General features: G+C 52.8%; 1 protein-coding gene across 4 annotated transcripts; it reads right to left on the bottom strand.

Annotated features, from left to right (window-relative positions):
- Window positions 1-6: 6 nt before the first annotated feature.
- Window positions 7-17,146, bottom strand: ABCD4 (ATP binding cassette subfamily D member 4). 4 transcript variants are annotated; one of them, XM_047795793.1, is made up of 19 exons: window positions 16,987-17,146; window positions 13,122-13,240; window positions 12,845-12,972; window positions 11,540-11,679; window positions 9,299-9,415; window positions 8,778-8,903; window positions 7,956-8,006; window positions 6,353-6,447; window positions 6,016-6,137; window positions 5,834-5,925; window positions 5,588-5,677; window positions 4,064-4,272; window positions 3,819-3,910; window positions 3,357-3,393; window positions 2,629-2,678; window positions 2,136-2,188; window positions 1,736-1,812; window positions 554-669; window positions 7-390 (listed from the first exon to the last, which is right to left on the bottom strand). In XM_047795793.1, exons 1-19 carry the CDS (start codon window positions 17,022-17,024, stop codon window positions 322-324), a joined length of 1,821 nt encoding a protein of 606 aa, XP_047651749.1. In that variant the 5' UTR covers window positions 17,025-17,146; the 3' UTR covers window positions 7-321. The 4 variants fall into 4 exon arrangements, with proteins under 4 accessions (XP_047651749.1, XP_047651751.1, XP_047651750.1 ...); XM_047795795.1 differs by lacking the exons at window positions 11,540-11,679; window positions 12,845-12,972; window positions 13,122-13,240; window positions 16,987-17,146 and adding an exon at window positions 9,507-9,664; XM_047795794.1 differs by lacking the exons at window positions 11,540-11,679; window positions 12,845-12,972; window positions 13,122-13,240; window positions 16,987-17,146 and adding an exon at window positions 9,494-9,664.
- Window positions 17,147-18,051: the final 905 nt, after the last annotated feature.

The raw sequence follows: 18,051 nt of genomic DNA on the forward strand, positions 1-18,051 counted from the left end.
CCTTCATTTCTTATAGACCACCCCCCACATTTTCAGGGCTTTTGTTTTTTTTTTTAAGAAAACATGATCTGAGGTGATTTGTAAGTATCAGCACTTCAGGTGTCCGAAGCTCTGGCTAGGCAGCAGCGGAGGTGGGGGGACCCTGGCAGGACCAAGTGGCCCACAGGGGCCATGTGCTGGCTGAGCCCACTGCTGCCAGCACTCCCCACACAGGACCTGAGGCAAACCGGGGCTCGCTCCTCGCCCCATCAGCCCTCCGGGTCGCTCCTGGGGACTTGACCTCCCCAAGCTCGGCTCCCCATCCAGTGGCCAGCCTTGGCTTCATTCCACTTTGATTCTGGTCAGCTCCCACCTGCCTTCTCCACAGAGCTTCAGAACCAAGGTGTGAAACTACAAGAGACGACAGCACGGAGATCAGCTGCCCTGGTTGTGACGACAGGATCCCCTGCCCTCTCTGCCACCCCCACTCCCCTTTTTGTGGGGCCTCTGGCCGTGGCCAGGCCCAGCCTTTGGGTTCTCCCTCCTCCTCAGGCCACCCTGTGGGCCCAGGTACCTTCTCAAGGCTGCGCCGATGTCCCACGCTGATGAATGTCATGCCCAGCTGCTGGCCAATGCGGTAGAGCTCGCTCTCCACCTCCTCGGTCAGGGCACTGGTGGCTTCATCAAGCACTGAGGGCAGAACCCAGCAGGAAAAGATGGATCAAGCCCCGCCCCCCCAAGCCACACCCACCTGCGGCTGGGACCTGGGCGGGGGGTGGGGTGGGGAGGGGTGCTAAAAGCTGCTCTGGCTTATAGGAGCCCTGCCCTAGGGAGAGCAGGGGCCAAAGGACCGAGGACTAGGTTCTACCTGGGAAACCTTCTGCCAGTGGCAGGTCAAAATCCCTCAGCTTCGTATGGATAAGCACCAGCCACTGCCTAGGACCCCTCAATCCAGTGAATCCTTGTGCCCCCAAGGATGTCAGCCCTGGGCAAAGTCCACACCTGCCATCCCTCTTCCAAGCACTGGGTGGGGTGGGGGAGCTGTCTGTTCACTGATGGCCAAGCCTGCGAACCTTAATGTCTGAAACCCTCCAGTCTGGCTTCACTGGCAGAAACCTTAAGAACTGGTAGTTTAGGAGTTTCTTTCTTTTCTTTTGTCTTTTTAGGCCTGCACCCATGGCATATGGAGGTTCCCAGGCCAGGGTTCAAATTGGAGCTGTAGCTGCCAGCCTACGATGCCACAGCCCCAGCAACGCAGGATCCGAGCCACGTCTGCGACCTACACCACAGCTCACAGTAACGCTAGATCCTTAACCCACTGAGCAAGGCCACGGATCAAACCTGCATCCTCCTGGATGCTAGTCAGGTTTGTTAACCCCTGAGCCATGATGGGAACTCCAGGTTTAGGAGTTTCTTGGTGGCCTAGTGATCAAAGGATCCGTGTTGTCATTGCTGTGGCATGGGTTCGACCCCCTGGGCTGGGAACTTCCACATGCTGTGGGCATGGCCAAAAAAAAAAAAAAAAAATCGGTAGTTTAACATATACCTGAGGATGCTCTGAGGAGGCTGAGCACTACTGCCTCATGGGCAGAGCCCTGCCGTCCTCTCCTGCAGGGACAGAGATGCCTGGCCGTGCACAGGGGTGCGCTCCTGTTCACACAAACACCTGATTGGGTATACACACACACACATGCTGCTACATCTGTGAGCACACGCAGTGCCTGGCTGGCACGTGCACGTACGGGGCGAACCTCACCTGCGTATTTGGGCTGCAGGTAGAAGAGCCGGGCAAAGGAGAGCCTCTGCATCTCTCCTGGGGACAGAACATCATACCTGAGCAAAGGGGACAAGGGAGGCCCACTGAGGAAGGAGGACATAGCTTGGCTCTTGCACAGAATGGGCTGAGCAGGAAGAGGTTCTCGCTGCAGACAGGCTGCCCCGGGACTGGTGGACAGCCCACCCCGCTTCCATCACAGCCCCACTGCCCACAAAAGGTGAGGCCCAAACTCTGCACCTAAGGACATGAATGAGGCCCCCCACGGGCCAACAAACCCCTGGAATCTGAGGTCAAGAGTCATTTTGTCCCCTGCCTGTGCCCCTGGAACTTACTGCCTTTGGGGGGAGCTGGCTCTGGAGCAGCCCAACCTCCTTCTTACCAGTTCCAATCGACCTGCTGGTCCAGACCCTCTGTCCTTGCCACCAAGCTGGACTGTAACACACCCGGAGGGAAGGAAGTCCGTGAAAGGGTCCAACCCGGCTCCCTGCCATTCTGAGGATGTCCCCCGTGCCATCCCACACCCAGGGCACATCTACCCCAGTGGCGTACCAAGGAGGGGGCCGGGGGAGCCATCTGCCCCAGGCAGAGGGGGCAGCCCATCAACTACACCGCCTAAACTTGCTGGAGCATGGTGACAAGACGAAAGCACTGACATGGTTTTATTATTGTTTTAAAATTCACTCGAGAGTGGACTCTGCTTGTGGCCCATGCCTGGCCAACAGCTCCCACTGCCATTGCATACACCCACTCCTCCGCCCCAGTCTCAGATGTCCAGTCCTGGGCCGGAGATGGCAGGGTGGACTCTGCTGGGCCAGCACCTGTGGTCGCTGCTACAGATGGGCTTGGACCTCAGGGTCCCTGCCCTTGCTTACCAGGCCTGCCAGCTCCAAGAACCTCATGATCCTCTCGTCATCAGTAGAACCTGCATAACACAGAAGCCTTCTTCAAAAGGTCCGCTCCTCTGGATGGCCAGGAGATAGGGCACATCTTGGTGGCAGGGGGTGGGGGGTGGGGAAGGAATGACCCAGAATGTTGCCTAAGGTGCTGAAGTGACAGGTTATAGCATTCAATAAACAAGGGAAGGAGTTCCCATTGTGGTGCAGTGGGTTAAGAACCCAGATAGTATCCATGAGGATGCAAGTTCAATCCCTGGCTTTGCTCAGTTGGTTAGGGATCCAGCGTTGCCGTGAGCTGTGGTATAGGTCACAGACTCTGCTCAGATCCCACGTTGCTGTGGCTGTGGTGTAGGCTGGCAGCTGCAGCTCTGATTTGACCCCTAGTCCGAGAACCTCTATTTGCCACAGAGGCGGCCCTAAAAAGCTAAAAAACAAAACAAAACAAAACAAAACAAGGGAAGGGCCAGGTGAAGGAAGTAATCTCTTCCTTTCCTTCAGTGGGTGTCTCTCCTCTGGGATGGAAAGACAGACCAAGATGAGGTCAGAGTACAGGTCCCCAAATAGTAAACAGTTAAAGGGGGAGGGGACCCAACCTGAAACCTGCAGCCTGGCTGGGGCCTCTTTCAAGAGGCACAAGTCAGGCTCCAGCCAGGCAGAGAGGAGACGGTGGGATGGAGGACACGCCCTGAGGAGGCCCAGCTCACCTGAGTCCGGGTAGATCTCCTTCAAGGGGTATATCACCTGATAAAACGAAAACCACAAGGGCCTAGGGCAAGGGCCAAGGAGAGCAGGGGCTTCACCCAGCCCACCCTCCCTCCGATGCAGCCCACGAACCGCCAGGGGCCAGGCCCCTCTCCACCCAAGGAAGCACCCTGGCTAAGGATCCGGTGGGAGAGGCTTGGCCTCCAAAATCCAAGCTGGGGCTCAACGAACACCTGTGACACTTGGCTTCCGGCCTCCACAGGCCAACCTGCCCCCAGGAGTTGCTCTGAGTACATGGCCTGATCCATTGATGGGAACCAAATGTCCTTAGAGCCAGGCAGCTCCTGGGCACAGGCCATTTTAACCCTCACCTGCTGTGCCATGACTCTCTAGGACTGAGACCTGCCACACCACCTGGGGTCCTGGTGGGGGGACGGGGTGGGAAGAATGGGCCCTGGGCTGACCTGCTCCCGAAGGGTCCCGTCAGTGAAGAATGGCTTTTGTGGCAGGAATAGCACCCCATGGGGTCCAAAGTCTGTTAGCATCTGCACTGAGCCTGCAGAGCCCAGAGAAAACTGTTTTGAGACCTTCCAGAAAGATAACTGCTCCTCACTCTTTTCTCCAAGAAGCTCGATTCTTACACACACACACACACACACACACACACACGGCCAAGGCTGGCTCGGAAGCAGGGGAGGCAGGTTCTCACCGAGTGGGCTTGCCCAGAGGCCTCCCAGAATCCGGAGCAAGGAGGTCTTGCCAGTGCCTGTGTTGCCCGTGATGAGCAGGCTCTGCCCCTCGCAGATCTTCAGGCTTAGATCCTTGATTAAGGGTTTGTTAGAGGAGGGGGCAGAGATGCACACCTGCTCAAGGAGAAAAGCTGTACCTGTTGGCTCTACTGCTGGCCATCCCGGGGCCCTAGGGTTAGAGAAGGGAGGGGACGCAGGGAAGGCAAACGGGGTCAGTATTGCTGGGGAGGTGGGGATGGGGTGGGGAGGGGCTTATTCTCTTGGGGGCCATCAACTCAGGACTCTGGGGTTGCTGTGGGCTGAACTGTGGCTTCAAAATCACATGCTGCGGGAGTTCCCATTGTGGCACAGCAGCAACGAATCTGACTAGGAACCATGAGGTTGTGGGTTCGATGCCTGGCCTCGCTCAGTGGGTTAAGGATCCGGCCTTTCTATGAGCTGTGGTGTGGGTTGCAGACGCAGCATGGATCCCGCATTACTATGGCTCTGGCGTAGGCCAGTGGCTACAGCTCAGATTAGACCCTTAGCCTGGGAACCTCCATATGCTGCGAGTGTGGCCCTAACAAAAAGGACAAAAGACCAAAAAAAAAAAAAAAACTCATGCTGCAGTCCTAACTCCTAGTGCCTCAGAATGTAACCGTGGGAGTTCACATCGTGGTGCAGTGGTTAACGAATCTGACTAGGAACCATGAGGTTGCAGGTTCGATCCCAGGCCGGCAGCAACAGCTCTGATTAGACACCTAGCCTGGGAACCTCCATGTGCCATGGGAGCGGCCCTAGAAAAGACAAAAAAAAAAAGAAAGAAAGAAAGAAAGAAAGAAAGAAAGAAAGAAAGAAAGAAAGAAAGAAAGAAAGAAAAGCCCATGCAAGGAGGCTGTGAGAAGACAATCATCTGCAAGCCAAGGAATGAGGCCTTGGGAGAAACCAGCTCTGCCAACACCTTGATCTTGGACTTCTAGCCTCCAAAACTGTGAGAAAAGAAACCTCTGTTCCTTAAGCCACGCGGTTGCTGGCACTTTGTTATGGTAGCCCTAGCAAACTGAGAGAGGTGGAGCTGGATGCCTGCTCTGTGGCAGGCTGGGCAAAGTCCTACCCACAACTGACCTTTTTTTTAGGGGGAGGGGTGCCCACAGCTGCAGCCTGCAGAAGTTCCTGGGCCAGGGATTGAGCCCACGTCACAGCAGTGACAATGCCAGAGCCTTAACCCACTGAGCCACCAGAGGACTCCACGAGTCAGGTTTTTGTTATCTCGGGCCCAGGCAGGTGTGTGCTTTGCGTCCCACAGTGCGGGATGGTGTAAAGTAACACAGACACCAGAACAGCAACATTGACTCTGAACACTGACATGGGTCCTGGCCTGAGACAGAGATTTCTTTCATTTGCTCCGCGTGATGCTGCTGCCCAGCTGGGAAAGGGCTGAGCTCCAGGGTGAACCCACGCAGGGTGGTTCCAGGGCCTGCACCCTCGACCACTCCCCTGCCCACCTGGCCAAGTCCCATGTGCTCTCGTCCTGGATCTCCCCCTCCTGCGACTTCAGGGCCAAGTCCAGCAGGGTCTCCCGAAGCTCCCCGATCCTAGGCAAGAAGTGAAAACTGAGGAGGGTCTGGGGGACCAGGGGAAAGTGTTACTTAGTCTTTTTTCTCTCTCGTGGTGAGTTTTCCTGCTCTTTTTTTCATTCAGCTACTTTTCATGCCTTGCTCAGGACTAAGAGGGGCCAGACGCAGCCTCACCTGTGTGTGTAACCAGCCACATCCGAGAGCGGGGTGGACAGGTCGATGAGCCGGGTGAAGCAGCTGATGAGGTACATGCATACGAAGGCGTTCTGGACAGGATGGAGGGCGGTGAGCCCTGACGCCAAAGCTTTCTGGGCGCCAGGACAAAGGCCTGCGGGGTCCCCAGGAGGGATTTTCACCTTGCTGACCAGGGTGCTGAGCTCCGTGGGGCTCAGGTCTCCATAGACACCGCTGAAGATGGGGATGGCGATCACGACGTAACTCAGGATGCTGCCCAGATAGTCAAACGTGTTGACGCCGACTGCGGAAGACAGAGAGACGCAGGGGTAGGGACCCGGGAGCCAGTCCTGTGCTCCGAGGGGAACGGGAAGTCAAGCGAGTCCCTGGATCCTCACTCGCCTGAGGACGCTCAAGGCAAAGGCAAAGCGATGAGCATGGAGGGGAAGGAGGGCGACGTGGGGAAGGCAGCAGATCATCCCCACCCCGCCCCTGCCTCCCGGGGCCCCCTCCACCTACTGTACAGCCACAGCTCCTTGGACATCAGCTCCCTCTGGGTCCGAAGGAGTCTCTGCAGCCTGCGGTCTGTCCTCACATGCTCCACGTGCCCAGCTCTGATGAGAAAGGCCGGGATGTCCACGGGGCCTGGGGAGTGTCAGCCCAGCTGGGGGGCCCTCTGTGCCTCCGCACACTCTCCTTTAGGGGCCAAGCCCACCCAAGTGATTTTCCCCTCAGACCCTTTTGAGGCCAGTCATTGCCCCATTCATTCAACATGGTCCTGTTTGCAAAAAGAATGTGAACTCCAGATTGGGCAGACCTGGTTCAAAGCCTGGCTCGGGCCAGTTCCTAGCTGGGTGACACTGACAGGTTCTTTAAGCCTCTGGGTCTCAGTTTGCTCATCTATGAAATGGAGCTTATAATGCCTACGTGATGAGCTAGAGAATGTCTGAACTTGAAGTGCTAGGCACATGAGGGGCTCCCAACAAATAATAGCTGCTATTATTAAACAAATACACGCAGTGCGGTCACTAGGTGGCAGGCTTGATGCTAGTTAGCAGTGAGACAGGTGGATAAAACAGTCCCTGTCCTTGGGGAACTTCCAGTTCAGGGGACCAGGCAGATGCAATGCATTCTTCGCTTGAACATGGAAAGTGTTACATAAGTAGCATGTCTTCAGGGCTATGGTAACAAACGGACTTGACCACCAAGGGAATCGGGGAAGGTACCCCGGAGGAGGTGACTTGGAGCTTCAAGGATAGGCAGAAATTCTCCAGGCAGAAAGGTTGGGGGACAACAAAGGAGGCATTTCAGATTTTGCATCAAGAAGGACAGAGAGGCTGCAGAAAAGCAAACTCGGCGCTCCAAGAACCAACCTGCTTTCCCCAGAGCCCAGAGCTTCATGAGCAGAAGCTGCAGAATCCAAAAACAACTTAGCACCCCCTGCCCCACACAACCAACAATTCTCATAGATTCTTGGTTCCCCCACGTGGTGGCAGCTGCAAACTGCAGCAAAGACGAACAGAAGTGCAAAGTCCCAGGGCTATTAGATCCAGATGATCCAAGGAGTCAATTCCATTTCTTAAAAACAAACCTCTAGGCTCGAGCTGTCAGTCCAGAGTCCAGGGGAGAGACAGAGCCCAGGGATCTGCCCTGGCCCTGAGGGAGGAATGGGATTTGACAACGCTGCTGTCAGGAGACTGCTTTGCTCCACCTGGACTATTGTCTGTGGGGAGCAGGTCTCCTGATCTGAGACGCTCCCATTCTACAGAGATAAAGGATTGGCCTTGGACATCAGGCACTGGCAGAAAGCCATTTTACAGACAGAAAAGCAGAGGGAGAGGCAATGCCTTAGTCATTAGCAAGATGAAGCATTCACTCCCTTCATTCTTAGGACCAATACAGGTCCCACGCTAAGCCACTAAAAGGAACAACCAGCTTCAGAAGCCAATCCATGGACCTAAGGATGGGGCAGACAAGGACAGTGAGAGATGCAGGGAGAGGTCCCCCCCTGGCCGCTGGGCTCAGGGATGATAGGAGGGTTGTGCAATTCATCTTTCCTTCCCTGCCATCTCCACCATCAGCTCTGACAAGGCAGGAGGGGAACGATTTCCACTAGACTCACCTGAAAAAAGCAGCAGGCTCAGCATTCACCCGGATCTGCATGTGCTTGAACCTGGGCAGACCAAAGGCAAAGGTGTGTAGGAATTCTCCTGTGGCACAGCAGATTAAGGATCTGGCATTGTCACTGGAGCAGCTCAGGTGGCTGCTGTGGCGCGGGTTCTATCCCCGGCCCAAGAATTTTCACATGCCTTGGGCGTAGGTGAAAAAAACAAGCAAATAAAAAACCCCAAAGGAAATGTGCGCTGATGTGGGCAGGACTGGACTGGCCTCTCTCCTTTCAGAGTCCTGGATCAAGACCTCCAGAAAAAGAGGGCCTGGCTCCACCTTGAAACTATGGCTGTCTCAGCCCAACCCTCCTCCCCAAGACTGTCAGAGGGTGGGAAACTCCAGGCTTGGGTGGGTGGCAGAAGCACCCCGACAGGGTAGCCCCTTGCCTCTCTCCAAAGGAGACAGGTGCGTGCCTGTCACAGCGCCTCCTCCCAGAGCCGGCTCTGAAGGAGGAGGCCAAGAAGCACAGGAGTCAGGGCTGGATCCACCAGCTGACCTGAATCCGGGTGGCTGGTGACAAGGCCAAGGGATGATGATGGCGGCCAACCAGACACCCTTCTCAGTGCTTCTAACCCTCCTTACAATTCACTCTGCTGGCAACAGTACCATCCCCATTTTAGAGATGGGAAAACTGAAGTTTAGAGAGATGAAAGACCTTGTCCAAGACCATACAGCTAGTGACTGGCCTAACTGGGATTAAACTAAGTCAATCCTTCTCCAGATCCCATTCCTTAACCACTGTGCCCAGCCCAGAAACCTCAAGTCCGGGACACACCTGAAATCCCCCTCCAGCTTCTCCTGCTGCACCAGCTTCACCACGATGGGACCCATCAACATTTTGTTCACCATGGTTCCCACGATGAAATACCCGAAGATGCTCACGGGCCCAAGCCAGCCGGTGCTGAAAGGCAGGGAGAGGGAGGGACAAACCCCTGCAGGCCTCAGCTCTGACTCCTGCCCCACTCTGGGCAGCTACCATCCTATCTCAGAGCCCTGTCTGGCCCCCGCTCCTGCATGGGGGCAGCTGGTACCTGGACTAAGCTGTCAGAGCACTAGGATCCCTGTGACACTGAGACACCCCGGGATCAAAGGGAGGGCGGGGCCCAAGCATGCCAGGTGGGAAGATTTCCCGGGGTGCAGGTGGGAGGGAGGGAAGCCTCGCCTCTTGTGGACCCTGATTCTTACCCAAAGTGAGAGTGAGGGACTCTGGGGAACCACCCGGCAGGGGAGGAGGTGGGAGCCTGGCAAGAGGAGAGCAGGGGAGGAGGCGGGAGCCCGGCAAGAGGAGAGCGTCACCTCTGGAAGCACTGATAGGTGTAGTAGACGAGGGTGAAGGGGGAGATGATCAGCTTGCTGACCATGCTGCTGAGCTGCCGGCAGAACCGTTCCACGTCCTGGCTGATGCGCTGGTCCCTGGCGCCAAAGACATTGAGTGACTGGACCTAGGAGCTGGGCTCGAGGGTGGCAAGAGCTAAGATAATTCCATGTTACCTCTTTTTCTGACCTTGCTTTTCTGTGCTATTAGCAATGACCCCGTGGGAAGACGGACCCAGACAAGGGCTGGTTTCCTCAAGGCAATGAGACCCTTAGGACATTCATACAGGGTTCAGGAGAGTTCCTTCCCTTTTTTTAAGGGCTGCACCTGCGGCACACGGAGGTTCCCAGGCTAGGGGTCGAATTGGAGCTACGGCCACAGCAACACCAGATCCGAGCTGAGTCTGCGACCTACACCACAGCTTCCGGCAACGCCGGATCCCTGACCCACTGAGCAAGGCCAGGGATCAAACCCACAACCTCTTGGTTCCTAGTTGGATTCATTTCCACTGCTTACATACATTATTATTTTAATCCCCATAACAACCCTATGTAGTTGACACCATTGTTATTCCTCTTTTACTGATGGAGAAATGGGGTAATTGAAAATCTTAGGAATTCCCGTCATGGCTCAGTGGAAACTCCTGAAGAGTTCCTTCTTGTGGTGCCTCAGTTTACCCTTCAGAAAAAGGGGCAACTGGAGTTCCTGTTGTGGCCCAGCGGTTAACGAATCTGACTAGGAACCATGAGGTTGCGGGTTCGATCCCTGGCCTTGCTCAGTGGGTTAAGGATCTGGCGTTGCCGTGAGCTGTGGTGTAGGTCGCAGATGTGGCTTGGATCCCGCATTGCTGTGGCTCTGGCGTAGGCTGGTGGCTACAGCTCCGATTCAATCCCTAGCCTAGGAACCTCCATATGCTGCAGGAGCAGCCCAAGAAATGGCAAAAAGACAAAAACAAAAACAAAAAAAACAACAAAAAAAAGAAAAAGTGGCAACTAAAAGGTCCATCCCCCAAAGCTTTGGCAGCTCTGAGCAGAGGTGAAGAAACACTGCCGAGTAGATGACGTGAGTTTCTGGATGCTCAAGAAAGCTACCCCGTTTATCTCACTCCTCCCAACCTCTCTCTTACGAGCCTGAGCCTGCCCCTTTTCGGCTATGTGGCTGTGGAAGCTTTGCATCGGTCGAGCCATAGAGAAGAGGCCTAGAAGAGAACGTTAAGAAGCAGCATCATACAAAAAAAATTTAAAAAAAAAAAAAAAAAGCAGCAGCGTCAGCCTCTGGAGAATCTTTACTGCAAAAGCTCTGCTTGAGCTGAGGAAAGGTGACCTCAGGCAACGAAGTGCTTGGGAAAGTGGCGAGTGGGGAGGGAATGGGCGGGAAGAGAGACCCCATGTATCCCATTCCGCCAGCAAGGCCACCATGACGCCTAGCCCCACGGGAGGTAACCTTGGACAAGTCACGTGCATTACCCGGGCCTCAGTTTCCTCACTGGTAAGATGACAACGGCTGACACTGGAATCCCTGCCACGTGCCAGGCTCTGTACACGTGCATTGCAGGCACACGAACAAGGACTCTATCGTTTCATCCCCATTTCCTCCCCGGAGACTGTGAGTATCATTATCCTCATTTTACAGAAAGGGAACCTGGGGCTTAGTGAACTTAGGGGCTATAAACTGAGAGGCAATAAAATGGGGATTGGAATCCCAGACTGTTTTTTTTTTTTTTTGCCACGCCTATAGTACGTGGAAGTTCCCAGGTCAGGGACTGAACCTGCGCCACAGCAGTGACCTGAGCCACTACAGTGACAACGCTGGATCCTTAGCCAACAGTGCTGCAAGAGAACCACAGAAGTAATTTTTTACTGCTGAAAATTGGAGAGCTGGTTTTCTTTTCTAGCAGGGACATTTTATGCAGCGGGTGCCTTATTTGGAAGCTCAGGATATGAAATGGACACAAAGGGCGTTGCTCGTGGCCATCTTCTTAGCTCCCTGTCCTCGGCCCTGCAGCCTCCGGCGGGGAGGGGGGATCCTCTGCAGCGCACCCGCCCCCCACGGCTCTGGGCAGCAACACCTGCAGAGCCCTAGGGCTGATGTCACAGGGTCCGCCGCGGGGACTCTCTAGGGATGAGGCAGCCCAGATGGATGAGCCATGCAGAGGGCAGCAAGGATGGCCGGGGCGCAGGGCGGGGGTGGGTGCACCTTGGTGGGGGGAGAGGGCCACTTACGGGTTGTCGATGTCATCCCGCAGCACATTGAGGGTGTAGTACACGCGGCCCCGGAAGTAGAGGTGGTGAAGGTGCTCGGTGAGGTCCTTCCTCCAGCTCACGTACAGCAGGCTGCTGATGAACTGGTTGAAACTCTTCAGCTGCGCAGGGGCGGAGGCAAGGGGAAGGCAGAGGTGCAGGCGTCTTCCTACAAGTCTCAGCTCCAAGCTTAGGAGGGCAGAAAGTTTCTGCGGACCAGTCCCAGCCCCCTCGACGGTCCACCTGGTACTTCGGCCTGTTAAAGCCTGAGTCCTGGGATTCCTCCCTTCCTCCCTCGCTTGCGTGCATTCCGGCACCACACATTGAAGGGCTTCGCAAAAGCAAGGCCCTCTCGCCCCTCTCTACATGCCGTACTGTCTTACTCTGAGAGTAGAGGTGAGCTTCGGGAGATTACAGATAATAGCTTCGATTCCTCTTATGTGCTGATTTTTCTGTCCCCTCAAAATTTGGAGCAGGGTTCTGTAGACCTAGGGGCTTTCCTGGCCGAAGACCCAGCAAAAGTGCCAAAGTGTGATGAGAAGTGGCTTCCCCAAGAGCACAGGGAGTGCAGCCTGCCAGAGGGCATTAGGCTGGGGTCCTAGCAGAGCCCTGGCCCTCCTCCTTCCCTTTCTGGAGCCCCTGGATGCTGAGCGCCTGGGAATGAACAAGGAGCGCTCAGTCTAGGAAGGAAACGACGATCCGATCGCCAGGATGTGAGGAGAGTGAGGGCAGAGGTACAGTATTAGCATTTGAAGGGGCAGAGGCTGGTGGAAGAGACTTGAAGGGGAAAAGCTGAGGAGGACTTGAGGGATGTGATGGCAGAGGAATCGTGAAAAGTGAGCAGGCTCAGCAAGTGAATGAGGGTGGGGGAAGGAGGCCCGCCTGCGAGAAATCAGCGGTTGCAAAGGCTGGGAGATGTGACGAGTGCCAGGCTCGGTCAGACCCGCAGCCCGGCAGAGAGAGGGCAGCAGCAGCTCTGGCTGCTGGTCTCAGTTTTCAAGGGCTCTGAGCTGCCCCGGAAGGGACAAGGATCATTTCCGCTAAATGCTGAAATAAACCAGAACCCTGGGGCCTCACTCTCGGAGCTTGAAACGCTCGGAGAACTGGTCCCCGGTGGGCCAAGAGCAAGATCAATGCCCTACCTAGAGATCTGACCCTGGGAAGAGGGAGGGAACACTCCCCCACCCCTGGTTCCTGCTTCGGGGGGGGGGGGGGCTCAGTCCCCCCGGGGTGTAAGAGAGGCCTCATATGCGGTTGGAGAGGAAGACAGACAGGGGGAGCTCTTACCATGGAGTTGAGGATGATAAGCATGACAGCCAGGAATGTCAGGGTCTTAAACCCATTTAAGTCTTTGCTTCCCAGGACCCCAAAGTACTGACTGGGGATCAGGCCAACCCGGTAGATCACCAGTTGTTCTGGTGGGAGGGAGAGGAGTCAGGAATCAGTGATGAGGGGTGAGAAAAGAGAGAGGAAGGTTTCCTTGCCTCATCAACACCTCACAGAAGGAAAAGGACCCCACACCAGGGCTGCCCTCCCCCTCACCAGCCTGGGCGCATTCACTCACCCAGTAGGGCCACACACAAAAGGGTCAGGAACATCAAAGCATTCTGTGAGGACCAAGCTGGAAACAAAACCTTCTGTATCTGCAGGAACCGCTGGAGAAACTGCAGATCTAACCTGGGCCTGAAGAAAAGAAAGAGAAGTAGGGAGAAGCCTAAGAGGATAATGGAGTCTGAGACAGCAAACACCAAAGTTTTTTGTTTTTGTTTTTGTTTTTTTTTTTTGGTCTTTTTAGGGCCACACGTGGCATATGGAGGTTTCCAGGCTAGGGGTCGAAACAGAGCTCTTGCTGCCAGCCTACGCCAGAGCCACAGCAATGCCAGATCCGAGCTGCGTCTGCAACCTTCACCACAGCTCACAGCAATGCCGGATCCTTAACCCACTGAGCGAGGCCAGGGATCGAACCTGCAACCTCATGGTTCCTAGTCGGATTCGTTTTCTCTGTGCCACGAAGGGAACTCCCACCAAGCTAATTTACTGCCATTGTGGGACAGGGTCCAGGCCATGCAGAAAGAATGGTTTAAAAGTACTGAACATGGTAGGCTGGAAACAGACTAGGGATTAAAAGGAATTTCTCTATGAGTAGATAAATGCTATAAAAGGTTATTTACCAAAAACCTATAGCTAAATAATGAAGAAACTTTAGCCACATCCTCTTTTTGGTCATAAATAAGACAAAGAAACCCACTACATCAAGGATTTTAAGCCTGGCTAAAGCAATAAAACAATTTAAAAAAAAAAGAAGTAAAAGGAATAAAAGATAAAATTGTCCTTATCTGCAGATGATGTGATTATTTACATAGGAAATACAGCAAAGCAACAGATAAAATGTCAGAAATAAAAAAACATCCATAGGAGTTCCCGTCGTGGTGCAGTGGTTAATGAATCCGACTAGGAACCATGAGGTTGCAGGTTCGGTCCCTGCCCTTGCTCAGTGGGTTAAATATCCGGCATTGCTGTGAGCTGTGGTGTAGGTTGCAGACGCGGCTCGGATCCCACGTTGCTGTGGCTCTGGTGTAGGCCGGTGGCTACAGCTCCAATTCGACCCCTAGACTGGGAAACTCCATATGCCGCGGGAGTGGCCCTAGAAAAGGCAAAAAGACCAAAAAAAAAAAAAAAAAGCATCCGTGGAGTTCCCATTATGGTGCAATGGAAACGAATCCAACTAGTATCCATGAGGATGCAGGTTCGATCCCTGGCCTTGCTCGGTGGCTCGGGGCCGGTGATGCTGTGAGTTGTGGTGTAGGCCACAGACATAGCTCGGATCCTGCGTTGCTATGGCATAGGCCAGCAGCTATAGCTCCGATTCAACTCCTAGTCTGGGAACCTCCATATTCAGTGATTCGGCCCTAAAAAGCAAAAAAAAAAAAAAAAAAAGAGAGAGAGAGTGTCCAGGAATGTTGCTAGATACAGGGTTAACATACACTCAGTGGTGTTCTATACCCACAAAAACCAACTAGAAAATATAAAGTAAATAAAATGTCATTTACAGAAAAAGTAAAGTACAGAAAAACCATAACCATCAGAGAATTATCTTTAAAAAAGAATGTATAAGATGTTTTGGAGGAAAAACTAAAAGCTCTATTGTAGGACGTGAAAGAAACAGAAAGACTTCATTTCTAACAAAAGTACTTTATAACTTCAATGCAATATCAATCGAAACCAGTTCTTTTTTTTTTTTCATATTAAAAAAAAAGTTTTTGGGAGTTCCTGTCATGGAGCAGCGGAAATAAATCTGACTAGCATCCATGAGGATGCAGGTTTGATCCCTGGCCTTGCTCAGTGGGTTAAGGATCTGGCATTGCCATGAACTGTGGTGTAGGTCACAGATGTGGCTCAGATCCCTCATGGCTGTGGCTGTGGTGCAGGCCAGCAGCTGTAGCTCCGATTTGACCCCTAGCCCAGGAACTTCCATATGCCGCAGGTGCAGCCCTAAAAAAAAAAATTTTTTTTGGCTGCGCCATGGCATGTGAAAGTTCTCAGGCCAGGGATGGAACCCATGCCACATCTGCGTCCCATGCTGCTGCAGTGACAATGCTGGATCCTTAACCTGCTGCATCACTGGAGAATTCCCCAAACCAGTTCTATGAGGAACTTTATATGGAAATATAAAGATCCATGAATAGCTTAGGACAATTGTGAGGAACAGGAAAGAAGGAAGAAACCCACCCAAACCATCAGGTTAAGACATATCATATTACAGGGTTGGAGTAATAACAAAGTTTGGTATGAATACAGGAAGCAAAAGACTATGGAACAGAACAACCAAAAAAAAAAAAAAAATTCACGTATGTTTACATGGGCACATATAGATGCTGTATCATAAGAAAGGACATATTAAACACACATTACATGCCAACACTTATTAAACACATAACTATATGCCCAATACTTTTCTACACATTTTATATGTATTAATTCATTTAATCTTCACAACCTCAAAGATGGAGCCTATATCCTATTCTACAGACGAGGAACTGAGAGTGAAGAGATTAAGTAGCTTGTCTTGTCACCCAAACTGTTAAGTGGCAGCCTCTGGGTTTGAACATAGGCAGCCTGGCTCCAAGAATCTGTGCTCTTGGAGTTCCCATTGTAGCTCAGGGGGTTAAGAACCTGACCAGTATCCATGAGGATGTGGGTTCTATCTCTGGCCTTGCTCACTGGGTTAAGGGATCTGGCCATTGCCATGCGCTGTGGTGTAGGTCCCAGATGCGGCTCGGACCTGGGGTTGCTGTGGCTGTGGCTGGCAGCTACAGCTCTGATTCAACCCCTAGCCTGGGAACTTCCATATGCCACCATGGCCATTAAAAAAAAAGAAAGAAGGAGTTCGACCCCTAGCCTGGGAACCTCCATATGCCGCGGGAGCGGCCCAAGAAATAGCAACAACAACAAAAAAGACAAAAGACAAAAAAAAAAAGAAAGAAAGAAAAAAGAGAAGAGTTGGAGAAGGTATTCGCAGAGTGGAAAACAAAGTAATAAAATCTATAGCATACAATAAATTCCTGCCTCAGGAAGACAGGCAATCCATGGAAAAGTGGGGAAAAAGATATAAATAAAGAAAAACCGGAGTTCCCGTCATGGCGCAGTGGTTAACGAATCCGACTAGGAACCATGAGGTTGCGGGTTCGGTCCCTGCCCTTGCTCAGTGGGTTAAGGATCCGACGTTGCGGTGAGCTGTGGTGCAGGTTGCAGATGCGGCTCGAATTCCTGTGGCCCTGGTGTAGGCTGGTGGCCACAGCTCCGATTAGACCCCCTAGCCTGGGAACCTCCATATGCCGCGGAAGCAGCCCTAGAAAAAGGCAAAAAGACAAAAAAAAAAAAAGGAAAACCGAAATGCTTAATTCAGGAGAATTAACACAATACCTTAAACGGATCAGGTTGATAAACATTAGAACACCAAACGATACCAAAAGATCGGAGGGGGGTGGTGCTTAAGGGGAAACAGGAACCTTTATGCAATGCTGTTGGGAAGCTGGTGGGAAGCTGGGTGTGACCATTCCAAAGAACAAATTAAGGGTGGCATGCCATCCCACCCCGGAGGTGTATAATACAAAGAAATCATCCATATATCCATACAGGAGGCAAGGGGTGGTTAAAAACTGGAAGCAAGCTAAATGTCCATCGCTAGGGGAATGTATAGCAACACTAGGGTCTAATGCACTCGGTTGGCACGGCGCAGCACTCGGAAGTGGAAACTAGATTACTATAGGATGGATGATCTCAAAAACACAGCGTTGAGTAAAAGATTTTTTTTTTTCTTTTTAAAATCACAGCAAGTTAAGAAGGCGCAAGGCAGCTGTGCCCCTTCCCCACACAGCCCGGAGCAGGGCGCCCCGAGGCCCGGCCTTCCTCCCCAGCCGCCTGCTCACCTGGCGCCAGCTCTGCGCGCAGGACCAGAGACCGCCATGACCTAGGATCCGACCCACGCAGGAGCCGGGCCCTCTAGGGTCGGCTCGGGCTGGAGTCGGAACAGCAGGCTGCCGGCCGGGCAGGGGCGGGGCCCCGGGACCCACTACCACAGAGACGGGCAGATAGAGAGGCAGGCGCAGGGCAACGCGGCCGCTCCCGGAAGCGACCGCCTTCTCTTAAAGAACCAGAGTGCTGAGCCTGGGGACCCCGCACCTGCAGCGCCCCCTCATCAGTATGGGACGTTTCCCCTTTGGCAAGAGGTAGCCGAGACGGTGACTGAAGTATGTTATGAAATGTATTTTAAACTCTGAATGTAGATGTTCCTTAATGCTCCCCCAAAAGCCAGAGTAGATCTTTTAACAACATACATCAGGCTTCCAATTTCAGGTAGAATAAAATCCAAACGTTTCCATGGCACTGGTGATCCGGCCTTCTCCCCTTGGCCTTCATTGGAATGACCGTTTTATTCTGGCCGCAGGGTCTTTGCCTGGATCATTCTTCTCCCTAGCCTAGAGCTTTCCATTCATTAGTTCAAAAGTCAGCTGCTCACCCTCCCTAGAATTTGCCCCATCGTTCACTAGTGCATTACAGTTTTCTTCATAAATATTTATCACTGTCTGAAATCAGCTTCTTGCTTATTGTTTGTCTTCCTTTGAAAGAATAAATTTCATTGAGCAGAGACTCCGTCTTGCTCGTGGTTGTACTCCCAGTACCTCAAACACTGCTAGTATATAGTGAGAGCTTAATAAAAATTTGTTAACTGTTGATTGAATGAAATGTTTATCAACTGGCTGATAACAAGCAGCATGATCTCACAGAGCTGTTAAGTTTGAATCTAGTTGTATCTTCCCACATTCTTTCAATCCTTATTAAGTGTCAACTATATTCCAAACACTCAACAAGATACACCTGTCACATGCCTTCATGGTATTAACAGTCTAGCTGGGAAGGCCAATCAGTTGACAATTACAGTTGTCTTTATGAAGTGCTATGGCAAAGATACCATACAACAGAGTTTCTCAGCC

Source organism: Phacochoerus africanus, chromosome 9 (genome assembly GCF_016906955.1).
Source record: "Phacochoerus africanus isolate WHEZ1 chromosome 9, ROS_Pafr_v1, whole genome shotgun sequence".
NCBI lineage: Eukaryota > Metazoa > Chordata > Mammalia > Artiodactyla > Suidae > Phacochoerus > Phacochoerus africanus.